The 25,518-nt window shown below is 38.0% G+C and overlaps 1 protein-coding gene across 19 annotated transcripts in view; it reads left to right on the forward strand.

Annotated features, from left to right (window-relative positions):
* The window catches only part of LOC103612345 (metalloreductase STEAP2), an 80,840-nt gene continuing 55,322 nt past the window's right edge, over positions 1–25,518 (forward strand). For 16 of the 19 annotated variants that reach the window (XM_017729253.1, XM_017729256.1, XM_017729255.1 and 13 more), the window contains exons 1-5: positions 1–31; positions 4,211–4,732; positions 6,382–6,909; positions 8,539–8,703; positions 15,308–15,455. In XM_017729253.1, coding sequence (XP_017584742.1) covers positions 4,241–4,732; positions 6,382–6,909; positions 8,539–8,703; positions 15,308–15,455 — 1,333 coding nt within the window. In that variant the 5' untranslated portion in view covers positions 1–31; positions 4,211–4,240. Of the gene's footprint in view, positions 32–55; positions 176–4,210; positions 4,733–6,381; positions 6,910–8,538; positions 8,704–15,307; positions 15,456–22,275; positions 22,447–25,518 lie in introns of those variants that run through there. The other 3 variants (XM_008629893.2, XM_017729254.1, XM_017729261.1) reach the window with 3 other exon arrangements.

Raw genomic sequence — 25,518 nt, forward strand, 5'->3', positions numbered from 1 at the left:
CCCGCCAGCCCCGCGCCTCAGCCCGCGCCCCGTAAGTGCCCGCCCGAGCGGGGGGTCATAAATCCAGTGGCCCGGCTTGCGTTGGTTCGGTTTTCTCCTCCAGTAGGTTTTTTCCAGGAGCAGTTTTTCACGTGTGTCACCATCTGGTTGACATAGCTCTGTGATGTTCTCTTAGGTAATTTAAGAGCATATGTCAAATCTGTGTCACTTTTGTTACTTTGTAACTCTGAAATCAGGTAGTTTGTAAAAGAAGGTTGGTTTTGTTGAAATCTGTTCCTGAACAACCCACCTCAGCTGCTTCTTATCTTCCCATTTATTTACTGATTGATTGCACAATAACTTGATGAAAAATCTGTCCAGGGGCTGAAGTTAAGCTAACAAGTCTTTGTTTTCCTTAGTCGTCCTCCTCCCTTCTTTTAGCCATATGTGCTAGTCTGCCTGTGTTGTCATCTCCGTGGTTCTGAAAATGTCATTTTGTTCAACATTTTAAGCATCGAGGGCTGATTTGATAAGTGGCTGCTGACTTGAAAATCTTTATCTTATCTTTATCCTTTACTCTTAACGTACCTTTTTCCACTTTGACCTCGCCGTCTGTCTCCCCGTAAAAGGAATTCTTTGAATACCTATTCACGGTTAACTTTTCTGCTGAGGGCTGAAATAAAGAAGACATTTAACAATTTGTCCTACTTTGTATGACTTATAACTTGTTCCTTTTCCTCTGAAGTTATAAACCTTGCCTTCTGTCTTCTGTCTTTTTCTTGTATTTATGGAACTTTTACTTGTTGCCATTTATCTTCTTCACTAGTTACAAACTCACTTCTTAGTATCCTTGTTCTGATCTTATCCATGCATGATAGCACTGTCTCTTTATCTTTTTATACTGCTCCTTAGCCATGCACACAAACTTTTTTTTTTAAATTCTTGTGTGATTTTTCAGGTCAGGAAAGCTCTCTGTTGCAAGTTACAAACAGTCTTACACGCTCTGCCTCTGAATTGTTATTGTACATTTAATGTAGTCCCTTTCAGTAACTGCTAGCTCTCTGCTCTTGTACATCTCTTAGATTACTTGTCTAAAAGTCATGTCAGCCTATTCCCTCAGGGTTTTTTATGAAGTCTGTCAGTTTGATTCTGTTACTCACACTGTATTTTCCTTAGAACAGGCAGTGAGAAACTTTGGCCAGCAGGCCAAATTCAGCTCACCAGAGCAACTCATCATGTTACAAGTCCTGTGTGCCCACTCTCCCAAGGATCCTTTGGACTAAAACTGAAAGTGGGCTGCAGCATGGTTAAATGGTACTGGTAGCCCATTTCCTTATGGTGGTTCCCTTTCAATCTCAAAGTTTTGCAGCACCTTCTGGTTACATGGCATGAACTGAAATGGGCCCCTGTAATCACATGGTGAAAGCCTACATGTTCTGTCATATCCAGATATATCTCTTATCTGATGAAAATACAGCTATTCTCATTATGTTCCTGGGTGTGAACCCCTCCTGATACAGGAAATACTGGTAGTTTGGTCATGTGTTAAATATGTTCCAGGTCACATAGTAAGGAAAAAGTCAATGCTTTTTTCAGTGTATGCATAAAAATCTTCGTGCTCTGCCTCTGCCAGAAGGATTCACTGTTTGAATCTTTTCTTCGAGTACTGACTTTGTGGTTGCTTTCACATACTGCTTTCTGTCTTTAACTTCTGAGTCCAGTTTCAGTGAGTTTGTAACTTCTAGTCAAAGCTGAAATGAAAAGTGCCCATTCTTCTAGTAGCTTCCTCTAATTTCTGTAACACAAAGCTACTTTTATTTGTGGGGGGGTTTTCACCACACATGCTGTATTTATAGCCAGTGGGTGGGTAATGTCCCCCACAGGTGATTATTTACCATCATATCAGCTCTTGGATGGTGGCTCAGGAAAAGGTTCTGTGTGGTCTGTTGTTGACTGCTCCCAAGACAGCAACCTTGTGGTTTCTTTTTGCTCCTTCTTAGCCTGCCTTTCCTCATTGTTTTCTTAATTTTCAGAATTTATTCCTGTTCTACAATTGTATGGGGTTTGCCTGGCAAGACTTTGGTAGCAGGATGGGGAGGGGTGCTGTAGGGGTGGTTTCTGTGAGAAGCTGCAAGACCCTGTGTCTAGTGAGGCCAATGCCAGCTGGGTCTGGGGTGGACCCATGGCTGGCCAGGGCCAACCCCATCAGCAATGATGGTAGCACCTCTTGGGTAACATAGGTAAGAAGGAATAAAAAAGTAATTGCAGCTGCAGAAGAGAGGACGAGAATATGTGAGAGAAATAACTTGTGTAGACACCAAGGCCAGTGAAGAAGAAGGAGGAGGAAGTACCCAAAGCACTGGGTTAGACATTCCCCTGCGGCCTTTGGTGTGGGCCATGGTGAGGCAGCTGTTGCCCTGCAGCCCATGAGGTTCATGGTAGAGCAGAGATCCACCTGCAGTCTATGGAGGATCCCCACACTAGTGTAGGTGGATGGGAAGCCCACACTGGAGCAGGCTCCTGGCATGGACCTGTGGAAAGAGGAGTCCACACTGGAGCAGGTTTCCTGGTAGGACTTGTGACCCCATGGGGACCCACACTGCAGCAGCCTATCCTGAAGGGGTGCACTCTGTGGAAGGGTGCAGTTTGTGAAGAACTGTAGCCTGTGGGAAGGACTCACACTGGAGAAGTGTGTATAGGACTCTCCTGTGGGAGGAGCCTCATGCTGGAGCAGGGGAAGGGCTTCTCTCCCTGAGGAGAAAGCAGCAGCAGAAACAGCATGTGATGAACTGACCATAACCTCCACTCCTTGTCTCCCTGCACTGCAGAGGTGGAGGAGGTAGAGAATCGGGAATAAAGTTAAGGGGGTGAAGGGAAAGTTGTTTTTAGGATTTGTTTTACTCCTCATTATCCTCCTCTGATTTTGATGGTAATAAAGTCAGTTAATTTCCCCAAGTAGAGTCTGGTTTGCCTGTGGTGGTAACTGGTGAGTGATCTCTCCCTGTCCTTATCTCATCTCATGAGCTTTTAGTGGTATTTTCTCTCCTCAGCCCATGAGGAGGGGAGTGATAGAGCAGCACCTTTTTGGACGCCTGGCCTCCAGCCAGGGTCAACCCCCCACAACAGTGCAGATCTAATTATGCCATAACTGTGGTTTCATGTGAAGACTTGCCTCCTGAGGGTTGTTCTGTTGTTCTTTAATGTCTTTGTTACAGCTTTATTGCAGTTCTGTGACCAAGGATATAGCAGTATTTCTTTTATTTTTCTGCGAGCCTTAGCTTCTGCTCTTCTTCAAAACATCCCTTACTACACTCAATTTGAGCCCTAAAACTATCTTTCCTTTTATTATTGCATGAAATCTGTCACTTCCTGCCATTAGCTTTTTATGGAAGGCTGTCCCATGCATTTGTCTCCAGGATTTATCTTACTTCCCTGGATAGAAAATTCTGTTAAGCATATTTGTGACTCATGGTCTTGAATCCTTTACCCTTGCATCCACAGTTAATCCTTATACATCCATGGCCAGGCCTACAAGTCTGACCTAGAAATGTCATTAGTGATCTCATGACAAGGTCTTGTAATTTCCCTTGTTGTTTTTGCCATTGGAGCCACATGGGCAGCCCGTTTTCCAGGCTGGCAGGTGAGGATGTTTGTCATGGTGGTAGCCATGACGATTTGTAGGTTTGAGACTTTTGCATCTCTTCCTTCATGGCCAGGAGAGGATATCACAATAATAACCTGCATAAACTTTTAATGGAATTCAGCTTCCATGTACTCACTGTCCTCATGCTGATCACAGGCCAGTGCTCTCTACATTCTACTATTTTCCAATTTTCTTAACATATTTCTTCTCATTATTCTATTGACCATAGGCTTCAGGAGTACAAAGTTATCTTGTGGTCCAGTATTCCAGGGCAGTGGAAGATAGGAAATAGGAGAAGATGAAAAAACTGTTATTTAATTAAGTAACTGTATAATTGAAGTACTTGAAGTATTTTGTTTCTTGTTTCTCCTTCTATTAGTGACACATTGCAAGACAAAGTTGATTAGCACATCCTTGTTTAAGGAGAAAATATAATATGAAACTTAGAACCAAAGATTTTGCTTTCAGAGATGTTAATGGATTTTGAGGTCTCATAAAATTGTATGATGCTGATTTTTCCTTCTGTTGTTTTCTCTTTTTTCTTTTCTTCTCTTCTCTTTCCTCTCTTTTTTTTTTTTTTCCCCAAAGAAATCTTTGTAGGTTTGGTGTCTTGGAAGTATGGAATCAATCTCTATGATGGGGAGTCCCAAGAACCTCAATGAAACTTTTCTACCAAATGTTGCCAATGGCATCAAGGATGCCAATAAGGTCACAATAGGCATCATTGGAAGTGGAGACTTTGCTAAGTCATTGACAATTAGACTTATCCGATGTGGGTACCACGTGGTCATAGGAAGTAGAAATCCTAAACATGCTGCTGACTTCTTTCCCCATGTGGTTGATGTCACTCACCATGAAGATGCAGTAGCTAAAACAAACATCATTTTTGTAGCCATACACAGAGAACATTACACCTCTTTGTGGGACCTCAAACATTTACTTGCTGGTAAAATTCTGATTGATGTCAGCAATAATACAAGAGTAGACCAATATCCAGACTCCAATGCAGAGTATTTGGCATCACTTTTTCCCGATTCCCTAATTGTCAAAGGATTCAACGTCATTTCAGCATGGTCACTGCAGTTAGGACCAAAGGATGCCAGCAGACAGGTAAATGTTTTTGTTTGTATTTAACTTATTTGTAAGATGAAAATGACAGGAACTGAATGTAACAGCCAGAATTCATGAGATTTACCCTGCCTGACTTAACATGTCCAAAATATTGGGCCTTTAGCTTATGTTATAGTAGCCAATAAAACCTTCAGAGTTTAGTTCATCCTACTGTAAGACAAATAAAATAAGTGGTCCAGTTTTTTCCCTGTGTTGCCCGTTTGTCTTTAAAGATTGCAGAGGAAATGTGGATTCTAGCTTAGAGTAGACAATTGACCTTTTGATGACTACAGACAGAGGAGAAGAGTTGGGTCTTAATGTTTTCCGTCGGAAATATGTTCATGTGTATCCTTATGATTAATGCAAGGATAGAGACAGTCTTTTCCAGTGTATTTTAGTTATAGCATTGGGGTAAGCTACTGAAAGATGCACAGAAACCTGAGGTCCTGATCCCAGAGCTCAGGAATCAGCTGTTGTAAAAATGCTTGCACTCAATGTAGCAGCAAAGTGATTGAAAGAACTTACCTAGCTGTTAGAATGCCCCAAAACCATGAATATGAGGGAACAGAAGGAGGCTCATATGTTTCTAAGTGATCATTCATTTGATCCAGGGCTGCTTGGGAACATCATGTTCAAATTCCTCCACAGTATGTTCTGCAAATCCATCCTGCATATAGAAAAGGCACCTAAATGTGTTTCGTGTTTTGCTGAAGTGATATAAAGGATTTAAGCCTGTGCAAGCATCCAGTCCTTCACAGCTTTATGAAATCTGAGAAATACATAACTGTTGTAGCATGACTGCTGGAGACTAAATTGAGTTTTCTGGCACTTCAGGTAGATTTAAATGGAATGAAATTAATATGGAATTAGCATAATTTAAAAAATAACCTCACCATACTTCTTTTATCCCTTTTCAGAATAGCACAACACTATAAATAATTCAGTTCAGTCAAAACAGATCATATTGCTTCAATGCAGATGATCAGCAAACAGTCCTGAGCAAACTATAGCCCACTGTAAATTTTAAAGGAACCTTGAAGTACTTTGTAGCAGTACACTTCTTTCACTGTGTGTGAATAATAAACTGGCCTTTAGAACAAGTTCTTATCCACCTGCTAGTTTTTGTCTTTTCTATTAAATACTCAAATCTGAACTCTGTGGAAATCTGGGTTGTGAAATTAAGCTAAAATTGTTACCCATGGAGAGATTACACAGTTTGCTGCTTCTCATTCTGTGTATGCTATAGTTGTTTAAGGGTCATCATTCAAGATTCGTGTATTTTTGAGAGATTTGGAATTTTCTGAAATGCTTTTAGCTGTTGCTTCAAGGTAATCCAGTCCTGTAGACATTTCAGTATGACAGGTTTCAGTGTACAGATTACCAAGACATCCCCCATTATTAAATCCAAGAAAAAGCCAATTTTATTTTGTTTACTCTGTTGCTAAATCAGTGTGCATATTTGCACTTTGGCTAGATTTTTATGTGATTTTATTGTCATCTGGGTGATATAAGCTGGGATAAAGTGTACTGTGTTAGCAGTTGTGTTTTGATTTGGAGGCCCTTAAGGTTTTTGGTGGGTTTTGTTGGGTTTTTTTTACCTTTGAGTCTCCTTCTCTGACTACAGACAATTCCCTTGACTTTCCCAACAGGTCTATATATGCAGTAACAATGTTCAGGCTCGCCATCAAGTTATTGAGCTTGCCCGTCAGCTCAGTTTCATTCCTATTGATTTGGGGGCATTGTCATCTTCAAGGGAGATTGAAAACCTGCCTCTGCGACTGTTCACCCTGTGGAAGGGGCCTGTAGTGATTGCCATTAGCCTGGCAACATTTTTCTTCATCTATTCCTTTGTCAGAGATGTCATCCATCCATACATGAGAAATCAGCAGAGTGACTTTTACAAGATTCCCATTGAGATTGTGAACAAGACTCTTCCAATTGTTGCTATCACTTTGCTTTCTCTAGTGTATTTATCAGGACTTATTGCAGCTGCTTATCAGCTTTACTATGGGACTAAGTATCGGCGATTTCCTCCTTGGCTGGACAATTGGCTCCAGTGTCGAAAGCAGCTTGGACTGCTCAGTTTTTTCTTTGCAGCTGTGCATGTGGTGTACAGCCTCTGCTTGCCCATGAGGAGATCAGAGCGCTACTTGTTCCTCAACATGGCATATCAACAGGTGAGACAATCTTTAGTTCAATAAACCAGAAATGCCTTGGCTGTGTGCTTATGGCTCCTGAATACAACAGATGGGTTTTCTTAATCTGTTCTACTGCTTTTGGCACAGAATGTTATGGGTTATCTTATGCATAGGTGGTGCCAAATAAGGAGACTAAAAGTCTGTGCATTTTGCTCACCTTGTGTGTCAATCTGAAGTCAACTTGGTGTGGTAGGGGGTATCAGGGACATGTCCTACTTATAGGAAATTCCTTATACCAATATACATTAGGAGAATGTAGGATAGACAGGATAAGAGCAACAGCAGGAAAATTCTGAGGTATGTTCCTTTCCATATATACTTAACGCTAGGGGGAAGTATGTATATTGTAAGTACATTTACAAATATGAAAAGTATAAGGGTAGATACTGTAATCATGCTTACAGATACTTCTATCTTAAAAAAAAAAAGAAAATGCTGATACTTTGTAACATTATTTTGGACCAGTGCTAAAAATACTTTATTCTTTTAAAATTCTGTGAACATCATCTATTGCAGGCAATATAAATTGACTCATAGTTCCTGGGAACAATTGATCTTGCATAACCCTGAAACATTCTCCCACAAATCTGTCATCTTCTAGAAGAGGGTCTGATGCTTCTGACTGTCAGTGAGACAGCTTATTGTAACCTTTAAAGTGGCAGAAAAGCAGCATTGCCAGAAAAACATCATTGCGATTCAGCACATAAAATCTGTGGAAAAGAGAGATGTGATAGAACAAAAGAAGAAACAAATAAGGAAATAAAATCAAATGGAACAAATTAGGGAGTGTCACAAACTCTGAAAGAGCTAGCATGAAAAACTGAACTTAAGAGAAAGACAGGAAGGGCAAAACTATAATAGGCACAAGAAACTAATTCACACTTAAATTAGTAATACTAAAGGATTCACTGGTAATTTTACTAAGAAATTATCTTGGTTTTAATGATACTGTAAAACTATCACTTGCTAATATTTCTAGTGAACCTTTCTCAAGACATGTCATATTGCAATAGTTAACCTCGAAGTGGAAAAAAGAATTGAATATCTAAGCTTCTTAGTTGTCAAGGTCCTGAATTGTTTCATTTTTCTGGTAAAGCTCCCCAGCAAGAACCATCTTGGAAAAATCTGATGTCAATAGTGAAAGAGAGAAACAAGCTTGGACTCAGCACAGAGAGCTGGAGGAAAGTCAGAAAATGATGCTGAACTATTTCTAAATGTAACAAACTAAAAAGAAATTGCAGGTTCATCCAATTTATATTGCAGAATTTAAGTTCGCAGAGTCTGAAGAACACAGCTCCTTTTCTACAGTGTGTAAGAATGTGCAGAATTATCTGATTTTATAACAGTATTGTTGTTAATGGTATATAATGTTACATTTTCTTTTAGCATCTCATCTAAATTTCCATGTTTAACATATTTTTAATCTAGCAAGAGCCAGTACCAGCAGTAAGGAAGTAGTTGTTTTTCTCCAAGACATGAGGAAACCTCTGAAATATTTGACCCCATTTTATAGTTGTCCTCTGAGAGTGAACTTTAAGTGAGAAAAAAACCTGTTGGTATTTCTAATATTCTTTAGAATAAAGTTCTTCCTTTCTGTTCTTTCATCAGGTTCATGCAAATGTTGAAAATTCTTGGAATGAGGAAGAAGTGTGGCGAATTGAAATGTATATCTCCTTTGGAATAATGAGTCTTGGATTGCTTTCTTTGCTGGCAGTAACTTCCATCCCTTCAGTAAACAGTGCCTTAAACTGGAGGGAGTTCAGTTTTATTCAGGTATGTTACTTTTTTAATAAGGGGGTTTTGGTGTTAACAAGAATTTCTTAATCATGATCACGATCACAAACAAAAGCTCATTGCAATGTGACAAGAACCCTTTTTTTCCTCTATCTCTGGTGATTTAATAAAAACAACAATTACTTAGCAAATAAACTACCATGAAGGCACATTAAGCATTTCATGAGTGTTAGAACAGGACTTTTTACACTTCTTGATCTTAAATAACCAGCATAACTAAGACCAAATGATCATTAATCTATTCCTTTTCTGTTTTTAGAATTTCTTGCTAATGTCAAATTAGGTAAATTTGGACAAACTTGCTAAATGCAATGATACTGTTGAGATACTTGTAGGTAGATGCACATAACGAGTAAAATTGAAGACCTCATTTGCTCTGCAGGATTTTCATTCCACAACCCTCTGACAGCCATGATGCCACTGATTTTTACTTCCCCTCCATTGTGTGGGACTTAATACAGCTCTCAACTGCATTATTCCCATTAGCTGAAAATACCCACTAGTAAAAGATGAAGCTTTGCTTATTAAAATCAGAGGCTTTTCAAGGCCATGGCACACCATCTGCTGCCTTCCTTCCTCAAATAAATATCTACAACAGGCAAATCTAACCAGCATAAAATACTGAGAAATATGGGCTTTAATAAACATCTCAGTGCTGGCTCCTACACATAATTGCCAGTAGTTTTAGGTAGCAGTCAGGTATAAGAAATTTTACTAGGATTCAGTCTGGTGAAAATTCCTAAGTGTGCGCAGTTTTGGGTTTTGTCATGTTTTGTTTTCTGGCTGTGGCCTTAGTACTGTATTCTTAGCTCAGTCTTTTCTGATTAACATTTTTTTTCAGCTTACCCATTGTAATAATATTGCCTAATCCTGAGTCCTGTTCACTTCAGAACGTGGACACTGACTTTGAAGTTCAGGGCTTGGGTTGCACTTCATGATTTACGGACGTTTTAAAGAAGAGTGGTGGGGAACACTTCAATGGCTGTAGTTGTCTGAGGTCTGTCTGTAATGTCTTCCCTTCCCTTATGATTTCCGTTACTGGAAAACTGCAGGTAGACCTACAAAAAGTTTGCTGAAAAGTTTTTCAAAGTGCAGTTACCCTGACAGAACTGTTTATTCACAGTCACGGCTTTGAGCCTTCAGAGGGACTAAATACTCAAGTGTATTGTTACAACATCTCTGCCATCTGGAATTCTCAGTGTGGTGACAATAGTACTGCTGTTGGGTGATATAAACCATTAGTGCAAAAGGGAAAAATATGTATTCACTTGGGAGTGACATGGTGCCTTTATCCAGTAATAACTTCCAGCCACAAACATGGCATTTGTGTCTTATTTTTCCTTACTCATGTTTTCAAATTTCAGGCTTGTGTGACTGAGTCAAAACCCATACAATAATTGCAGTGATAATGCCAATACAACTGCATATTTACTGCAGTTATTTCCACTGTAAATTAAGTCAAAATAGTTCCAAATTTAAATAATTATGAATTTTAATGACCCATGTGTCAGTATTTTGAGGAATTTGGGAATAAGTTTTTTGCTCTGGATGCATGTTACAGTTCATACTGCATTATGTGCAGAAGATAACTGGTATTGGTAATGAACTATGGTCATTTGCAATTCTTAATCATGAAAGTATTGAACTACTAAAAATTTCTTAATGTTAATGAATAGTTACTTTGTCATTAACTCTCAGGATGTAAGTTATTCTTCATTTAGTTACTTGTCAAAAAAAGTCTTCCTGTTTTCCTCAATCAGAAAACAGACTTCCAGTGATTGCTTACTAAAGTAAAAGGAGTCTGTATTTCTGCATGTTTCACTGTACCCAGTATGCAAGTAGAGCAGAAAAAACATTGTAATACTTACTCTCTTTTATATTTTTCTTCTTCTGAAGTGTAGTGCAATGAAGGAAAATTGAACTTAAATTTCTCAATCTTCTCTAAGTCAGGGGAACAAACAATAGAACTACTAATCCATCATCCTATTGCTGCTTTTCTTTTCATCTGGGAAAAGCAGTATGTCTCTACTTTAGTCCTGAATCTCAGATGATTTGCCGTACCAGTTGCTGAAATTGTTTCACATTTGACAGATGAAGAATCAGTCAGTCAGCACACTCAGACCATCTTAGTAAATGCAGTTTCATCAAAATAAGGGTCTGGCCTCTCCTAAAGAGTTTTACCACTAGAACATACTAAGAAAATCTGAGTTTATTAACAATTGCAGTATAGACTAGCCTTGTTCCGGTAGTACAAGCCCTAAGCGGCATCTCCCCAACCTTCAGCAGTTCAAACAGACTTCCAACACGGTCTTCCTAATATTCTAAAGAAACACAGTTCTCAGTATTTTTGCACAGAAATCATTGCTGTCTTTGATATCCCAAATTATTTTGGAGATGCCTCCATCTTACCTAGCCTGGTTTCAAACGCAGGTGTCAGCAGCCCCAAAAATTCCAGCCTGCTTCATCAAGGGAAAAGGACTTTGAGAGGACAGGCAGTGCAGGCGCCACTCCTTCGCTCATAGTATGAATGAGCAAAGTGAGATATGAGAAGGTTTAATAGTGCAGAAGGAAATTACTGTGTCAGTCCTAGAAGGAGCTAAAAGACCAGCAGAAAACAGGAATTGCTACAGTACAGAGCTGACAACTGTACAAAATAAAGGTCTGATTACTTCATCATGATTTATGATTTGGAGAGAAACACTCATAATATCCAGATAGAGGAGCCACAGAATGAGACAGTGATTAAGAGTTTTCTCAGTAGGAGATCCTAGATGATGGAAACTTAGTGTGAAACTTTGCAGGCACCTTAATGTGACCCAGAGTTGAAGTTTACTGAGAAAAGCAGCAGGGGAGAAAGCTGGGGCTGATAAACTAATGCATCAGTTTTCTTAAATGCCACTTCAGTACTCTTCTTTTTCTCATCTAAATATATTTGGATAAGGAGCAAAGGAAGACATGGGCAAGAAATACAAAAGAACGCGTATTTTGTCAGAGCAGGCAGAATAAACAGCCTAAACCAACACACTGCAAACAGAAAAAAAGTCATTTATTGAAACCAGTCCTTGAGTGGTCACATAAAATACAAGGAAATAAAATACAAGCTATGCTGCACTGGGTCCTTTAGTCTTGTGAGGAAAGTTAAACTGTAAATATATAATGTAAACATGATGGCTGCTTTTGTTTTCCAGTCTAAGACTTCAAGTCCAAAACCCATCATTTAAAGTGGCAATGGACAGAGCAGACTGGTTTTGAAAGCTGAGCTTCATGGTTTTTAGCAAAAAACAACACAAATCTGCCATTTGAATAGTAGGAAGCTGACATTTTTGTAGATACTCCTTTTCTCTCCTAGCACAATCCTAAAGTTTTTTGGAGGCAGTGTTACTAAAATATTTCTCGTGCATACACTTTGAGAAAGGCTGCCCTGCCTTGGTTCTCCCACAAAAATAGGACACTTTCTCCCCAGAGTAAAGAAGACTGAGGCCTGAGTATTTAGCAAGTTTATAGGTAAGATTCCAGTCAGAAGTTACTACAGACAGTTTATAAGTTTAGCAATATCCTGTTACTGGGAGAATCTGAAGTATATCTTGCATAAACATAGAATTTTGAAAATATCTTTTGTATTTATAAATTGCTTGAAACAACTCGACCATTGTGAATGTAGAAATTCCTGAAGCAGATTTCCCCACAGCACATTTTTGTCTCTAAATACATATATCTTGCTGGGAACATTTTAGGGGTTTTTATCTTTCTTCTTTCCTGCACCTCTAACTTTTGTTGGTTCCTTTCCCAAACAATGCCAGTTTGTCCAGTTTATCAGTAGCCTTGGCTGGGAATCTCCCATATTGGCTAAAAGCTGACTTTGATCAGGAAGGAAAAGAAACAGAACAGGGAGGACTTAGAGAAAAGCTAAAAGATTGGGAGTCCATAGGAAATGTGCTAATCTATTACTCAGCTTTCAGGAAACACAGAATTATGGAAGATAAGGAAGCAAAGCAACTGAAGATATTCTTCCACTTTTCCCAGCAGCCATTCTAAAGCCCAGGCAGAGGGTTCCCAAGAATTACAACTGATATTGCTGCTCACTGCAGTGTTCAATGTGAATTTAGCAGTGAAGAAATAGTATTGCTTCTTGCTCCTTTCAGATGTCCTCTGCTCTTAAAGGAATTATCATCTGGTGCCTGGTAATGGTAATTAAGGGCCCAGTTGAAGCAGATAGCATTAGTAGCTGACAGAAGCTCCTGTGGGAATGTCTTTGTTAGTTTTTTAGATGTGTGGTTGAAATTGTCCAGTACACACTAGCACATGCCCTACCAACAATGACAACTCTTCACAGGGTGAAAAAAAAGAACTTAATAAAAGCACATCATATGTTTTTCTTGTCCTTGTGTTGTTAGTTTAAAAGGTACTGATGTACTTCTTAGTTTCCATTTTGACCATTAGCTACAAAGATATATATATAGATGTCTTAAAACTATAGATTGCAAATTGAATTAAAATAAGCACTAAAATAATTTGGAAATGACTGTATAATATTGCACTTCTGTTTCTTTTTTCAAGAATTGTTACATTTCCCATCAGTAATCCTGATGAGGAAATAAGGGATATGATTCACTTGTGCCCTTCTCCCTGCTGGCAGTGATATAACAATGAATTCAGGACAGTCATACCAACAAAAATATGCAATAACATATTAAAACATTAGGTTTGATAGTATTGTTTGCTGTCCAAATTTCTTACCAGAAGTTCCGTTCAGATACCACATATGCCATTTTCATATCCTCAAGGGTTTGTCTAAGTGTTCTGTTTACTGTGGGATATTTTGGGAGCAAATTGGTTTTTTAAGAAGAAGTATGCAACATATCTAAAGCTTAACAAAATGCCCCTGAAAACATTGGCAAAAAAAGATACATAAAATATTGGCAAGTCAAAAAACAGAGTACCAATCCCAAGAAATTACCACACATATTTTCCTTTTATACCATTATACCTGTGAATCTTTGCAAGTAGTATTAGCTCAGACATTCTTTTTCCCCTAGAAACTACTTAATCTTGAAGTAGAAGGAATTAATTCTTTCACTACCTACTATAGACCCTTAGGCTGCATTTTTCTTTGCTTGTCTGTCTACTGGAATTAAACCATACCTTGGTAGCCAGATACCTTTCTTAATGCTCATTCTCTGTTTCAGTGATTTTCTACAAATGTTTCCCAGCCAAGGTAGTCATTACATCAGTTTTGGCCAGAGTTTTTCTTCATTTGATCACCACCAGAAGTCAAAGCATAGTAGACTTCTTTTCTTTTGGGAAAGTTAAGGTTGATACATTGTCAAGTCTGCAAAGCATTACAATTACAGGGTCCTTAAAAAGACAGATTCACAGAACTGGTGAATGACCCCTATTATCACCACCTTCTGTGGCAAGCTCTAAGTTCATGTGCTGCAAGGTCTGTCATCTGCAGGCTGCTGTGGGAACCTTCTCTTTCACCTCTTATCCAGCACTGCCTGTTTATGGTAAACTGCACCACTGCTTTGTGCTGTTATGCCCAAGCCCTGCAGTTCAGATATTCCCATTAACCAATCAGCAACAACTGATGGAGAAGGTAGGGGATGATTTATGCTAACATCAGACAAGTGGATGTAGGCCTTTGTGAGGAAGAAGTAAGCTGCGCATCTCAGAGTGTTAAAAATATGCAAGTTGAGGCCCAAATCTCTTACAACGGAATTGCATTGTTCCATAATAAGGAATCTTGGAAGTGATCTATCCTCATAGTTAAGAATTAGGAAGCTTAATTTCCAATCACAATGGATGTTGTTCCAGTAAGTACATGGGAATTGTTCCTTCTTAGTATACATATCCTGAGGTTGGCTTCTCTTACTTAGAATTTGGGCGGACATTATTGCAGCTTTCACTAAGGCCTGTAGATGTTAGCAGAGATACTCTGTAAATCAGTGCTTAGTTCAGTCTGTAAATTTCAGAATGTGAACTTAAAACCATGTATTACTGTCTCTGTCCAGCTCTGTGGGGTCACATGCATGCACGCACACACAAACGCACGGCTAGCTTCAGTATAAAGTCGGTCGCAAAGAGATGGGAAGGGCCTTTGCATGATCCAGCAGGAGCACTTACTGCTTATACACTGCCGAAGATTCAGGGGCAAAAACAAGAACAAGTCCCAGCTCAGGGGTTTTATCGGGGGGCGGGGAAAAGGCGGGACTAGGGAATGGGGACCAATGGGGAGCTCTGGGGGAGTGACGAGGGATAGAGGCTGACAGCCAGCCGGGGAAGCCAAACTGGAGTAGATTACCATAACAGAACAATGCATCCTGGGAGAAGCCTTTCTGGTCACCCTAACCTAATGAGGTCCCTGTGGTACTAGAGATTTGTTTTACTGAGAACTCTCTGTCCCTTGTAACGTAGGTTCATTGGCCACCACAACCATATCTTTCTAATTTATTGTAGTGAATAGCTAAGAGATTTTAACTTGATGTCTAATAGAAATGGTAAAATACTGCATTATTAGAGTTGTCAGGTGAAGGACCAAGTGCTGTTATATCTCTTTTTTTTCCTGTTTTCTCTTTTTTCAAAGTCTACACTTGGATACATTGCTCTGCTTATAAGTACTTTCCATGTCCTGATTTACGGATGGAAGAGAGCTTTTGAAGAAGAGTATTACAGATTTTATACACCACCAAATTTTGTTCTTGCCCTTGTTCTGCCTTCCATTGTAATTCTAGGTAAGATCATATTACTTTTGCCATGTGTAAGTAGGAAACTGAGGAGAATTCGAAGAGGATGGGAGAAAAGCCATGTTATAGAAGAAGTAAGTGGGTCTGTTCCACACCTCTCCCCAGAAAGGATAACTGTAATGTGATGATATTTGTTAACACTGTTGTACATGTTGGGCTTGGGTTTTTTTGTCATAAACTTGCATTTTTAGAAGTTTAGTTAAGTAGGAATCTTTGTAAAGTCTCTTGCTTTGCATATAGTACAAGCTCTTAACCAAACGATGAGAAGTTTATAACTAGAAGACTGCTACTTCTGCTAACTACAAAAATATTTTTGTTTTGGATTACAGAGGGCAGTTGATTATGAAATAAAATTTTAATGTTCCTTTGCACAGTTATATCACAATACTATTTATTAGAACCAGGCTTTTCAGATATTTTTTTGACTTAGAGCATATGTGTCAGAGTGCTGTTTATTAATACCACATTTTCTGGGCAGTATTTCTTCTATTACAACCACATTTCTGGGTTAATGAGTTAAGAATATTAAGTAAATTATTTCGGAAATCACCAGGGTTTGAAACAAATTAATTTGTAATGCTCACAGAATCACAAAACGGTTTGAGTTGGAAGTGACTTTAAAGATTAGTAAGTTCCAACCCCCCTGTCATGGGCCTTGACAACTTTCACTAGACCAAGTTGCTCAAAGCCCCATCCAACCTGCCCTTGAACACTTCCAGGGATGTGGCATCCACAACTTCTCTGGGCGACCTGTTCCAGGGCCTCAGCACCCTCACAGTAAAGAATTTCCTCCTAATGCCCAATCTAAACCTACTCTCATTCAGTTTATAGCCATTCCCCCTTGTCCTGTCACTACATGCCATTACCTTCTCCAGCTCTCTTGTAGGCTTCCTTCAGGTACTGGAAAGCTGCAATTAGGTCACCCCTAAGCCATCTCTTCCAGGCTGCACAAACCCAATTCTCCACCTTTCCTCACAGGAGAGGTTCTCCAGCCCTCTGATCATCTTGGTGGCCCTGCTCTGGACTTGCTCCAACAGGTCCATGTCCTTCCTGTGCTGGAACCCCAGAGCTGGATGCAATGCTCCAGGTGGGGTCTCTCTCACCAGAACAGAGCAGAGGGGCAGAATCCCCTCCCCTTCCCTGCTGCCCACACTGCTTTTGGTGCAGCCCAGGACACATTTGGGTCTCTGGGCTGTGAGTGCACATGGCTGGGTCGTGTCCAGCCTCATCCACCAGCAACCCCAGGTCCTTCCGGGCAGGGCTGCTCCACATTCCTTCATCCCCCAGTCTGTGTTGATACTGGGAGTTGCCCTGACCCAGATGCAGCACCTTGCACTTGGTCAAGTGTATTGCACATGTACAGTACATTTATCTGTGTGTGGTTTTACACCATTCCATGATTTGAATATGCAAACCCCGTTTCACTTATGGTGTGATTGTACATCTTGTAAGCAAAGAGTATTGTACTAATACCACCTTTTTTTTTTTTCCGAAGTATTATGTAGGATTTTAGACCTTTGGCGTCTCTTTATTTCCATAAATCATATGATGAAGATTCAAAACAGTGCTATACATTTATAAAAAGATACGTGTGCTGCACACTAGTTTTTGATTTTTTTTAATGCTTTTGAAATATGAGGAAACATTTTAAAACAAAAAGCTGAGAATTCAGCAACAATAAAAATCCATTTTCACTGTGAAACTTCCAATATGTTGGAAGCATCACAATACTCATGTTCCGTATGTGTCTACACTGGAGTTTCAGTTGTTATATATGAATTTCCCAGAATGTGTCTTAAATTCTTAGTATCTTTTTGTGCAGATCCAATCTTCTATTTTTATATAAAGGTCTAACTTTTACAAGTGTCTCTGGGCTATGCCTGAAGTTTTGAGAAACCAAATTATTATTCTTATACTTAAAAAACTCTAAACCTTGACATTTGCATTTCCTGTTTGATTCTAAATAATGTTCCAACTATTTATTAGCTCTTCCAGTAGTAATTACTCTTCTCTATCAAAATAGCCAAACTCAACTCATACCTTCAGGCTACTACTGCTTAATTAGCAAAACTTTTATTTCAGTGAGTCAGAGGGTGTATTTGGTCCTAATTTTCTTTGCTTGTATGAAAGTATATTTTTCTTATCTATATTTGCACTGTTTAAAATCTCTGATTTTCTTAGCTGAACCTTCTTTTATTATTTATTACTTTGGAAGAATTTGTGGTAATATCATACATCAGAAATACACAGAATTAAGTTTGAATTTATCGTTAAACATCACTGGTCATGTAAATCTCATTATCTCTGGTTGTAATAAGACCAACAGCTTCACAGAAAAACAAGATTCTAGAATCAAACTCTGCCCCTAGTTATACCAACCTAAGCCTAAAGAATTCATGTTAGTTATTCTTAATATAATTTCAAATTCAAAATATTTACAACCATTTTATTTTTATTCTAGTATTCAAATTCCCTAAACTTACACATCAAGCCTGTGTATATTCTGGGTTTGTTACAAATTGAGACACAGTTGAACTTTCTTTCATTTTAAGCATGTTCAAATGTAGAGATGAAAAATTAAATACTTGCATGATGGTTTTTCAGAATTTAAGCATTTTTATATGTCTCTAGACATGTTTTGTTTTGAATGAGAGGTCAATGGATTCTTTTTGAAAATGGAGGTTTGAAAACATTTTTTGAAAAAAACAGCTATGTTATGCCTGTCAACAGATATTTGATACTTATTTTTTAGTTCACAAATTTTCAATTTCACATAGTTGGAAAGCTCAGATTTATCCTCCTTTTTAAGCTTTGGGGATGGAATCAATTGGAAGGAAAAGAATTCATTTTATTTCACCATTTTTGGAAAAGTAAATGATAATAACAGCTATAATTGGTAGCTGACAAGTGACAGATGCTTCCAAAAAGAAAGCAGGTGTCCAGTGATTTTTCCTAACATAACTTCTCAGCCTCTTGGAAATCAGTAATTTTGGAGTTATCTGAGACAGGTGCTGCCTGTGGACTACTGCATTTAACAGCTACTTTCTCCAAAAATTTATCAAAAATTTTAGAAATTTGAAACTTTCCCATTTTTTACAGAAAAAAAAAAAAGTTCAATAAATCTATCAAATAAATAAAAAATGTTTGCATTCTTTCTTATTTCCAAAGCCAAATAAGTTTGTTTCAAGGTTCTTACTTAATTGCTCCTCCTCCAATATGCAGCTATTTCAGTGATACTTGTGGTCATACACAAGTACAATACTGTTTTACCAAACTTTCTAGACATTTAAATGAAAATCCTGTCATTGCTGGAGACAGACAGGAGCCTAAACTAATACAAATGAGATTTTCACATAAAAATGAAGAACAAGTAACAATTACAACTTCTAACTTAACTTTGTAATTCCATTCCAGTACCAAAAGGTGTATATTTCTTAAGAGGCTTGCAGAATTTAATGTCCTGGACTGTTTCTTATTTCATTATTGCAGAGTGAAACCACACAAGGTTGAAGCATTGTGCTTCATTCCTTTAAATAAAATTAATTCAAAAAATCTTAGAACATACAAAGCCTTGGAGAATTTTAATGGTATAAATATCACGCTATGTTCTACCCCAGTCCTGTGCATGAAACCTAATTAAAAAATCACTAGAATGGGCTGGTATAACTGAGAGCAGAATTTCATACCTCTGAACAGATATAGGTAGAAAGTATTACCATTGACAATCTGACTACATTTCAAAATTAAATATTCTGCTATTATTTTACAGTAATTTTACACTTCTGTAGAATATGTAATTAACATTCATGTTCCCTACAGTTATTTGTTTTTATGCAATAGGGATAATGTTGCAGAACTATGATACTGTACTAATTGAAAATTACTGTCAAAGTCCATAGATACTGTACTGTAATGCATCCACTGACAGTATATACAGAAATGTATTGGCCCTCGTTCCTATGCAAAAAGTTACTTCATCATTAAATTTCTTCAAGAATGATTAAACTGCTAAATTTTAAACTGCCAAAGGTGTCTGGAGAGAATAATGATGAGTCATTCCTTTTTTCAAACTGTGTGTAGAAAATTAAAAATGTGTTTTAATTTTATACGTTACTTGAAAGGTTTAAATATTGAAGTATTAATAAATAGATAATATTTTTAGATCAAGTATATGAAGGTATTTTGTGAAATATTCGTGCTACAAAAATGACATATGGTTTCCTGTTAGGCCATGTATTTACTTCTAACTGGAATAGCATGTTGACTTGTGATTTAATATTTTGTAGTGTTCTTTAAGGACCAATTCACTCTAACAAGACACTATTAAGCCTGAAGGTAAAACAGCAGTCATGCATTTAGCAAGCTTTATATCCAGCACATATTTAGTCCCACAAGGGATCTTTATTCATGTGACCAAACACATTGATTTCTATAGAACTCACCATAGGACTTCTTGTTGGAAAAATACCTGCGGCTAATTGTTTAGTTTTGATTGCCTGAATATAAACAACTAAATTAATTTAGACATCTTAGTTGCTTAGGAGAATAAATACATATTTTGAGGAATAGCCTGCTATAAAAATATTTTTGTGTAGCTTTATATAAATTGCCTAACTTCCTAATGAAAATAAGTAATGAAATAAGCTTAATTTATCTTAATTACTGTACAGTTTTAAAAAAAGTGCTTAATATGTGATACAGAATTGTACACGTACTATGAAATGGAGACCTCTATGTATTTAGCAACAGGTTATTTGTTTTCTATGGATAGTAAGGTATTCTTTCTTAACATTGTCTAAAATAGAGTTCTATTACAGGTTCTGTGTGTCTTTAATTTTATCTTACAATTCTATTAACTGTGGAAACTATGTACAAGTTAATTAAGTGCACATGTTCTTGAATTATTTAGATTTTTTGAGTTATTCAGAGATTAATTATTTTGTAATTGTTTTGCAAGGTCTTTAGCTTGTGGTAATGGTTACTGTGAATTGGTGCCATATTTAATTTTTTGTTCCAACGTTGTGAATTATATGATGTGCCAACATGAGAAAGTACATTCATATTTTTATTTGGCATTAATTGCCCATAAAATAGTGTGTCTCTGTGTTTGTGTCTGTATGTTATTAGCTGCCCAACTAGCATTAAAGGAAATCATTCATTAATATAAAGCAATGAGTTCTCAAGCAGCTATAAATTTCACAGGTATGAATATAGCTAGGAAACAGCTTTCCTCTAAAAGTTAGATATATCAGGTGCATACAATTAGATAGATTGAGTTTTTCAGTATAATATTTTCATATATGCAGTGGTAATGGATGCATATGCATAGATCCTTGCAGACAGTGCATCTCCTAATACACAAGGTTTTGATTTCTTGGCTATTCATCCTGTAGTATTTTCTGTCAATATAATGAGTAATGTTGCAGTACTGATATTGTATCACTGTATGATACTGCTTGAATTAATTAGATTACAGCCTTTAAAATAAGTGACACATTTAACTGACTTGAACAATGATCTCTGTCATTATATATTGTTTCTCATGCCTTGTTGGCAGTGTCTTACAGTGAGCATAATATGTCTCCCATGTGTAATATTCTCTTTGTAGTTGTGTTTGTCAGACTGTTCGTGCTGTCTCTCTGAACAGGGCTATTATAAATTATTAGTAATGCTCTTTATCTATTTTTCCATAGACTGTGTTTTACACAAAAATCAATAAAAATCAATGTAAGGTATTTTGCTTTTTCTTCTGTGCTTATGCCAAATAAATTTTAGCTTGTGTTTCTTTACAATATGTGGGTGCTTTGATCAGCATTTTCTGTGAGAGATAAAACTTGAATGTGAGTTCATAAAAACATTCTAAGGGGAATTTATTTCTCTTTCAATGTCTGGATAACAGATTTTTCACACAGATACACTGGATAGCTATATCCCTTATCCTGCTCTAAGATATTCTCCATGCTTTCAGAACACAAGAGTGAACAAACACTACAGTACTATCAGCATATATTCAGCCCACTTTTCATTCAACAAAAAGTTTGGCCAGGCACCAGTAAGTTTGCCAAGTGTCTGGTTGTATGTATGAAAAAGCATTACTCTTTAAATGAAACAAAAAGGTGAAGCACTTTGCAGTCCTTCATTTGGAAATACGTAACTTTTTTCCTAGGAGGCTTACACCAGCATGAAAGGAAAGAGGAAAACAATACATGAGAGGTATAATCCTGCTTAACTGTTGATTGGCAGCATAAACTGTGCTGAGTGCAGAGAAGTAAAGATGCATGGGTCAGTGGAGCTGACAGCATCTGCATTGCTTTCACATTAGGTTACATGGCCTTCCCAGACTCCCAAATTGAATATAGGTATTTTTAAAATTCAGAACATTTAATATCTGTTTGTGCCATGCCTAACCTAACAGTAACATTTTGGACTTCAAAGTCTGTCTTTTCATGGCTTTTATTTTTTTTCATCTCCCCATATATCTATATCTCAGTGCTTGTTCTACTGAATGTTGATATTATGCCGGCAGCTGGGGCCCCAAACTTACACCTTTGTCCAGCCTTACCTTGTACTGTACAAGAGTGTTAAGTTCTGTGTCCTGTGATTTGCTGTGTTTCCTTACAATAATAAAGATCAGTGTGAAAGTTCCCATCAATTCCTTACCACCCCATGACCTCAACACTGTATTTTAATAGTACAGGCAGGTAAATCCAGATGTTGGAAGCTCTGTTGACTTTACGGGATTACGGTTGAGTCTACTGCCAGCCACTTCACAGGTCTTTTCCTTTTTTTCTGTGAATATCAAACACAGAAGGTCTGTCAGGACAGAAAAAAAAAAAAGAGAAAAGGAAGTCAAGGAGTCAACAGACTGATTCTTAAGAAGACTCTGATTTCTGTACTTTAAAGACCTACAGATTCAATACAGCCAAGGAAAGGACATCACTTGACTAGACCTGAAGACCCCCATTGCAGCATATGAAAGGTATATACTGAATAATAGTCCTTTAAAAGCTTGCAACCTAATTTGTAAAACAGTAAATACCAAGTGGTAGAGGAAATAATTCAGTCAGCAAAGTCAACAGGAGATTACTGGCAGACCTCGATATGTAATCTTGATTTTCTAACACACAGCTGTGTCCTATACATAGAATCCTGCAGTTTTATAAAATATAAGTTTTACCTCAAGAATAGAGTTTGCTGAACTGTCTTCACACCAAAATAATTTGTCGTCTGTCAAAACAGAAATCTTCTTTACATCAAGTCTACTTTTCTAACATATTTCTTAGCATTTGTAAGACTTAAAAATCAATACTCTCATAAGTAAGGCCTTGGTGTCTTGAATATTTTCATTACCAACAGAAGAGGTAGATGTGATTAAAATACAATATAAGCCTGTTTGAGCTTTATTAACTTTTGAGTAAATATTTTCACAGTTGATGCATGCTTTTGAGGATGGGCATTTGCCACTTCCCAAGGGCAGCAGAATCCTTGTAGTCAAACTTGCATAACGTAGGTTTCATCCCAAATTTCAAAAGCTTCATTTTGAAGAAGGTGCACAGTGAGCAAATGGACCTTGTGATATGATCTTTGGAACAGTGAGCCAATAAATGGCATGTGACCTAAGCTTATAATTTACCGAGTAAGTTGCCCAGTTTAGGTATATTCTCTATACATTTGTTATTCAAATACAGAGCAACAAAACTTAGAACCAGTTAAGCTACAATGAAAATAAATGTTAGCAGGTTTTTTTTATATAAGCTTTAAAACTGAGTACGTACAACTTCAGTTCCTAGCTGGGCACCAAGGCAAAAAAAATATTCAGCTTGTTCAGCTAACTGCCTGCAGACATACAAGCATTGTCAGCACAATTAATCTCAGTTGCTTAATAGAAAATCTTGTTCCATCCAGTGTAAGCCCAGATACAAAACAGAACGTTCACAGAAACAAATATTTAAGTAGAACATGGAAGGGCCAGTAAAGTGGTTAGAGTAATGGAGAGGTGTGTGTACATGGACAGATGAAGTGTCAAACACCAGCTCCAACTGCATTGTCACATGGTGTGAGGGAACTACGTAATGTGCTACAGGTCCTGCTTTTGTATGACCTGGGTTCTATGATTGCAACTCAGGATGTCGTGGATGTCAAAGGAGTCATTGCATTTCCTAAATTCAGAGTCCCGTACTATGCTTGGCTATATTTTTCCCATCATTTTTGAGTTGCATACAGGATGAATTTCTACTAAATGCAGAGTGTGCATGGATATTCGTGAGTATACACAATATTGTGTATTTACCCTTTGATGAAGAGAACTCTATAGCATATGTGAGTTCTAAACGTGAGATGCACCTTATTTCTGCAGAAGGCAGGTATGAAATGGGAGGGGTGTAGCATACAAGCTGGAAAAAATGAAAATAAGAACTGTGTTGGTTATAGTTGGAGCCAGAAAGGTGTCTTTCTTTATTGTTATGAATCACTTCACATAAAAGCTGTCTGGAGATTTAAACAGCTATATTAGCATTTAATAAATTTATTCACATATTCAAATATTTGTTTGGAATCACTGTAGTTAATTATTCGTTAATGAAAACTGAGGTTGGCAGAAACAGGGCCTGCACTCAAAGATTTGGGATATGTGCGTATCCAACGTGACGTGTGTGCAACTTGCCCAAAGTTTATTGATGCCTGAAAGATAGGCTGGAAATAAATCCCCATAGACCGGTGTCTGTAGAGCAGGTACTTGTTTATTGCAGCGCTGGTGGTGAGGGGGATTTTTCCTCTTAACTCAGCTGCCTTTGTCAAGTGCTGTAGTATATTTATACAGTAAATTTTGCTTAATGTTGCTGTGTCTTTACAGCATCATCACATACGTGCTGGAACTAATTTACATAGCATGATCTCATGGTTATTAGATAATTCTTTCCACTGCGCATGCACTTCCCCAATTTGGGGGTCTTCAGGGGTCTTTGATGAAGGCTTCTAAAGTCTTCTTCGCACTTGAACTTTTCAACTTTGTCTTCGGGGCATGCGCAGTTACAATGGTATAACTTTGGTCCATCTGGTCTTAACCGGCCTAAATTCTTCGTATTGTGGCTAATTGGCTTTGGCTTGCCAATTTCTCATTAGTATTACGCTTACCTATCTCTAAAACTATACACCCGGTAAGTTTTGTTTTGGTTTGGTTTTCTTTCTCTTTTTCTCTATTCTGCATATAAGCAACTAGTTAACTATATACTAGCCATTACATTGTATAAAAAGTTATTAATATTAGATTATATGGGTATCAAAAGTTATGATTCAGATTATATAAGCATCAGGTTACAGGTATAGAAGTTATGATTCAGGCTACATAAGTAAAAGCTATGATTCAGGCTATATAAGTATAGAAGGCTATGCTTCAGGTTATATTGATATTCTTCGAGTTATATTGATAAAAAGTCATGATTTAGGTTATATTGATATTAAGGTTACATAGATATCTGATAACCCAAGCTATATAAGCACTTTGTTACTTTGACCTAAGTTATATAGACATCAGTATCCAAATCCTAGGAAGGGCAGCTAAAGTGAGCAGTCCAGAAGAGTACCTGCAAGCCCACCAAGCGCTGTGTTGTCCTTGAATCTCAGCTGTCAACTAAGCCTCAAACAGCTGCTCGCTGTTTGCAAGTAGAACATATCTACATCCCCTTACCCTTCTGTCCCTGCCTTTATTACTTTTTTGTATTGGTCTATGCAGAGAAAAGGTTCCTCTCGCCCCCTGCCCCGCTGCCATGCTACTCAAGGGAGTGCTTTCCTGTCTGGGGCTTGTCATGGTGATCTTTCTTGGAGGGTTTTTTCATGATTATTTCTTAGGGATTGACCAGCCTCTTCCCTTCCAGCTCCACAGCATGTGGGAGCCGCCGAGCCTCTGCACCGCACGGGGTGGGGAAATGCTTTTTCTCGCCGAGGTCGCGTTCACAGATAACAGCCCACGAAGTGACTTTGTGGCAGGGTGGAGGAGGGGGTCAGCCGCGGGGGTCGTAGCAGAGCCCTAGCAGCGGAACGAGGCAGGAGGGGC

Source organism: Corvus brachyrhynchos, unplaced genomic scaffold, assembly GCF_000691975.1.
Source record: "Corvus brachyrhynchos isolate BGI_N302 unplaced genomic scaffold, ASM69197v1 scaffold142, whole genome shotgun sequence".
NCBI classification, from domain to species: Eukaryota; Metazoa; Chordata; class Aves; order Passeriformes; family Corvidae; genus Corvus; species Corvus brachyrhynchos.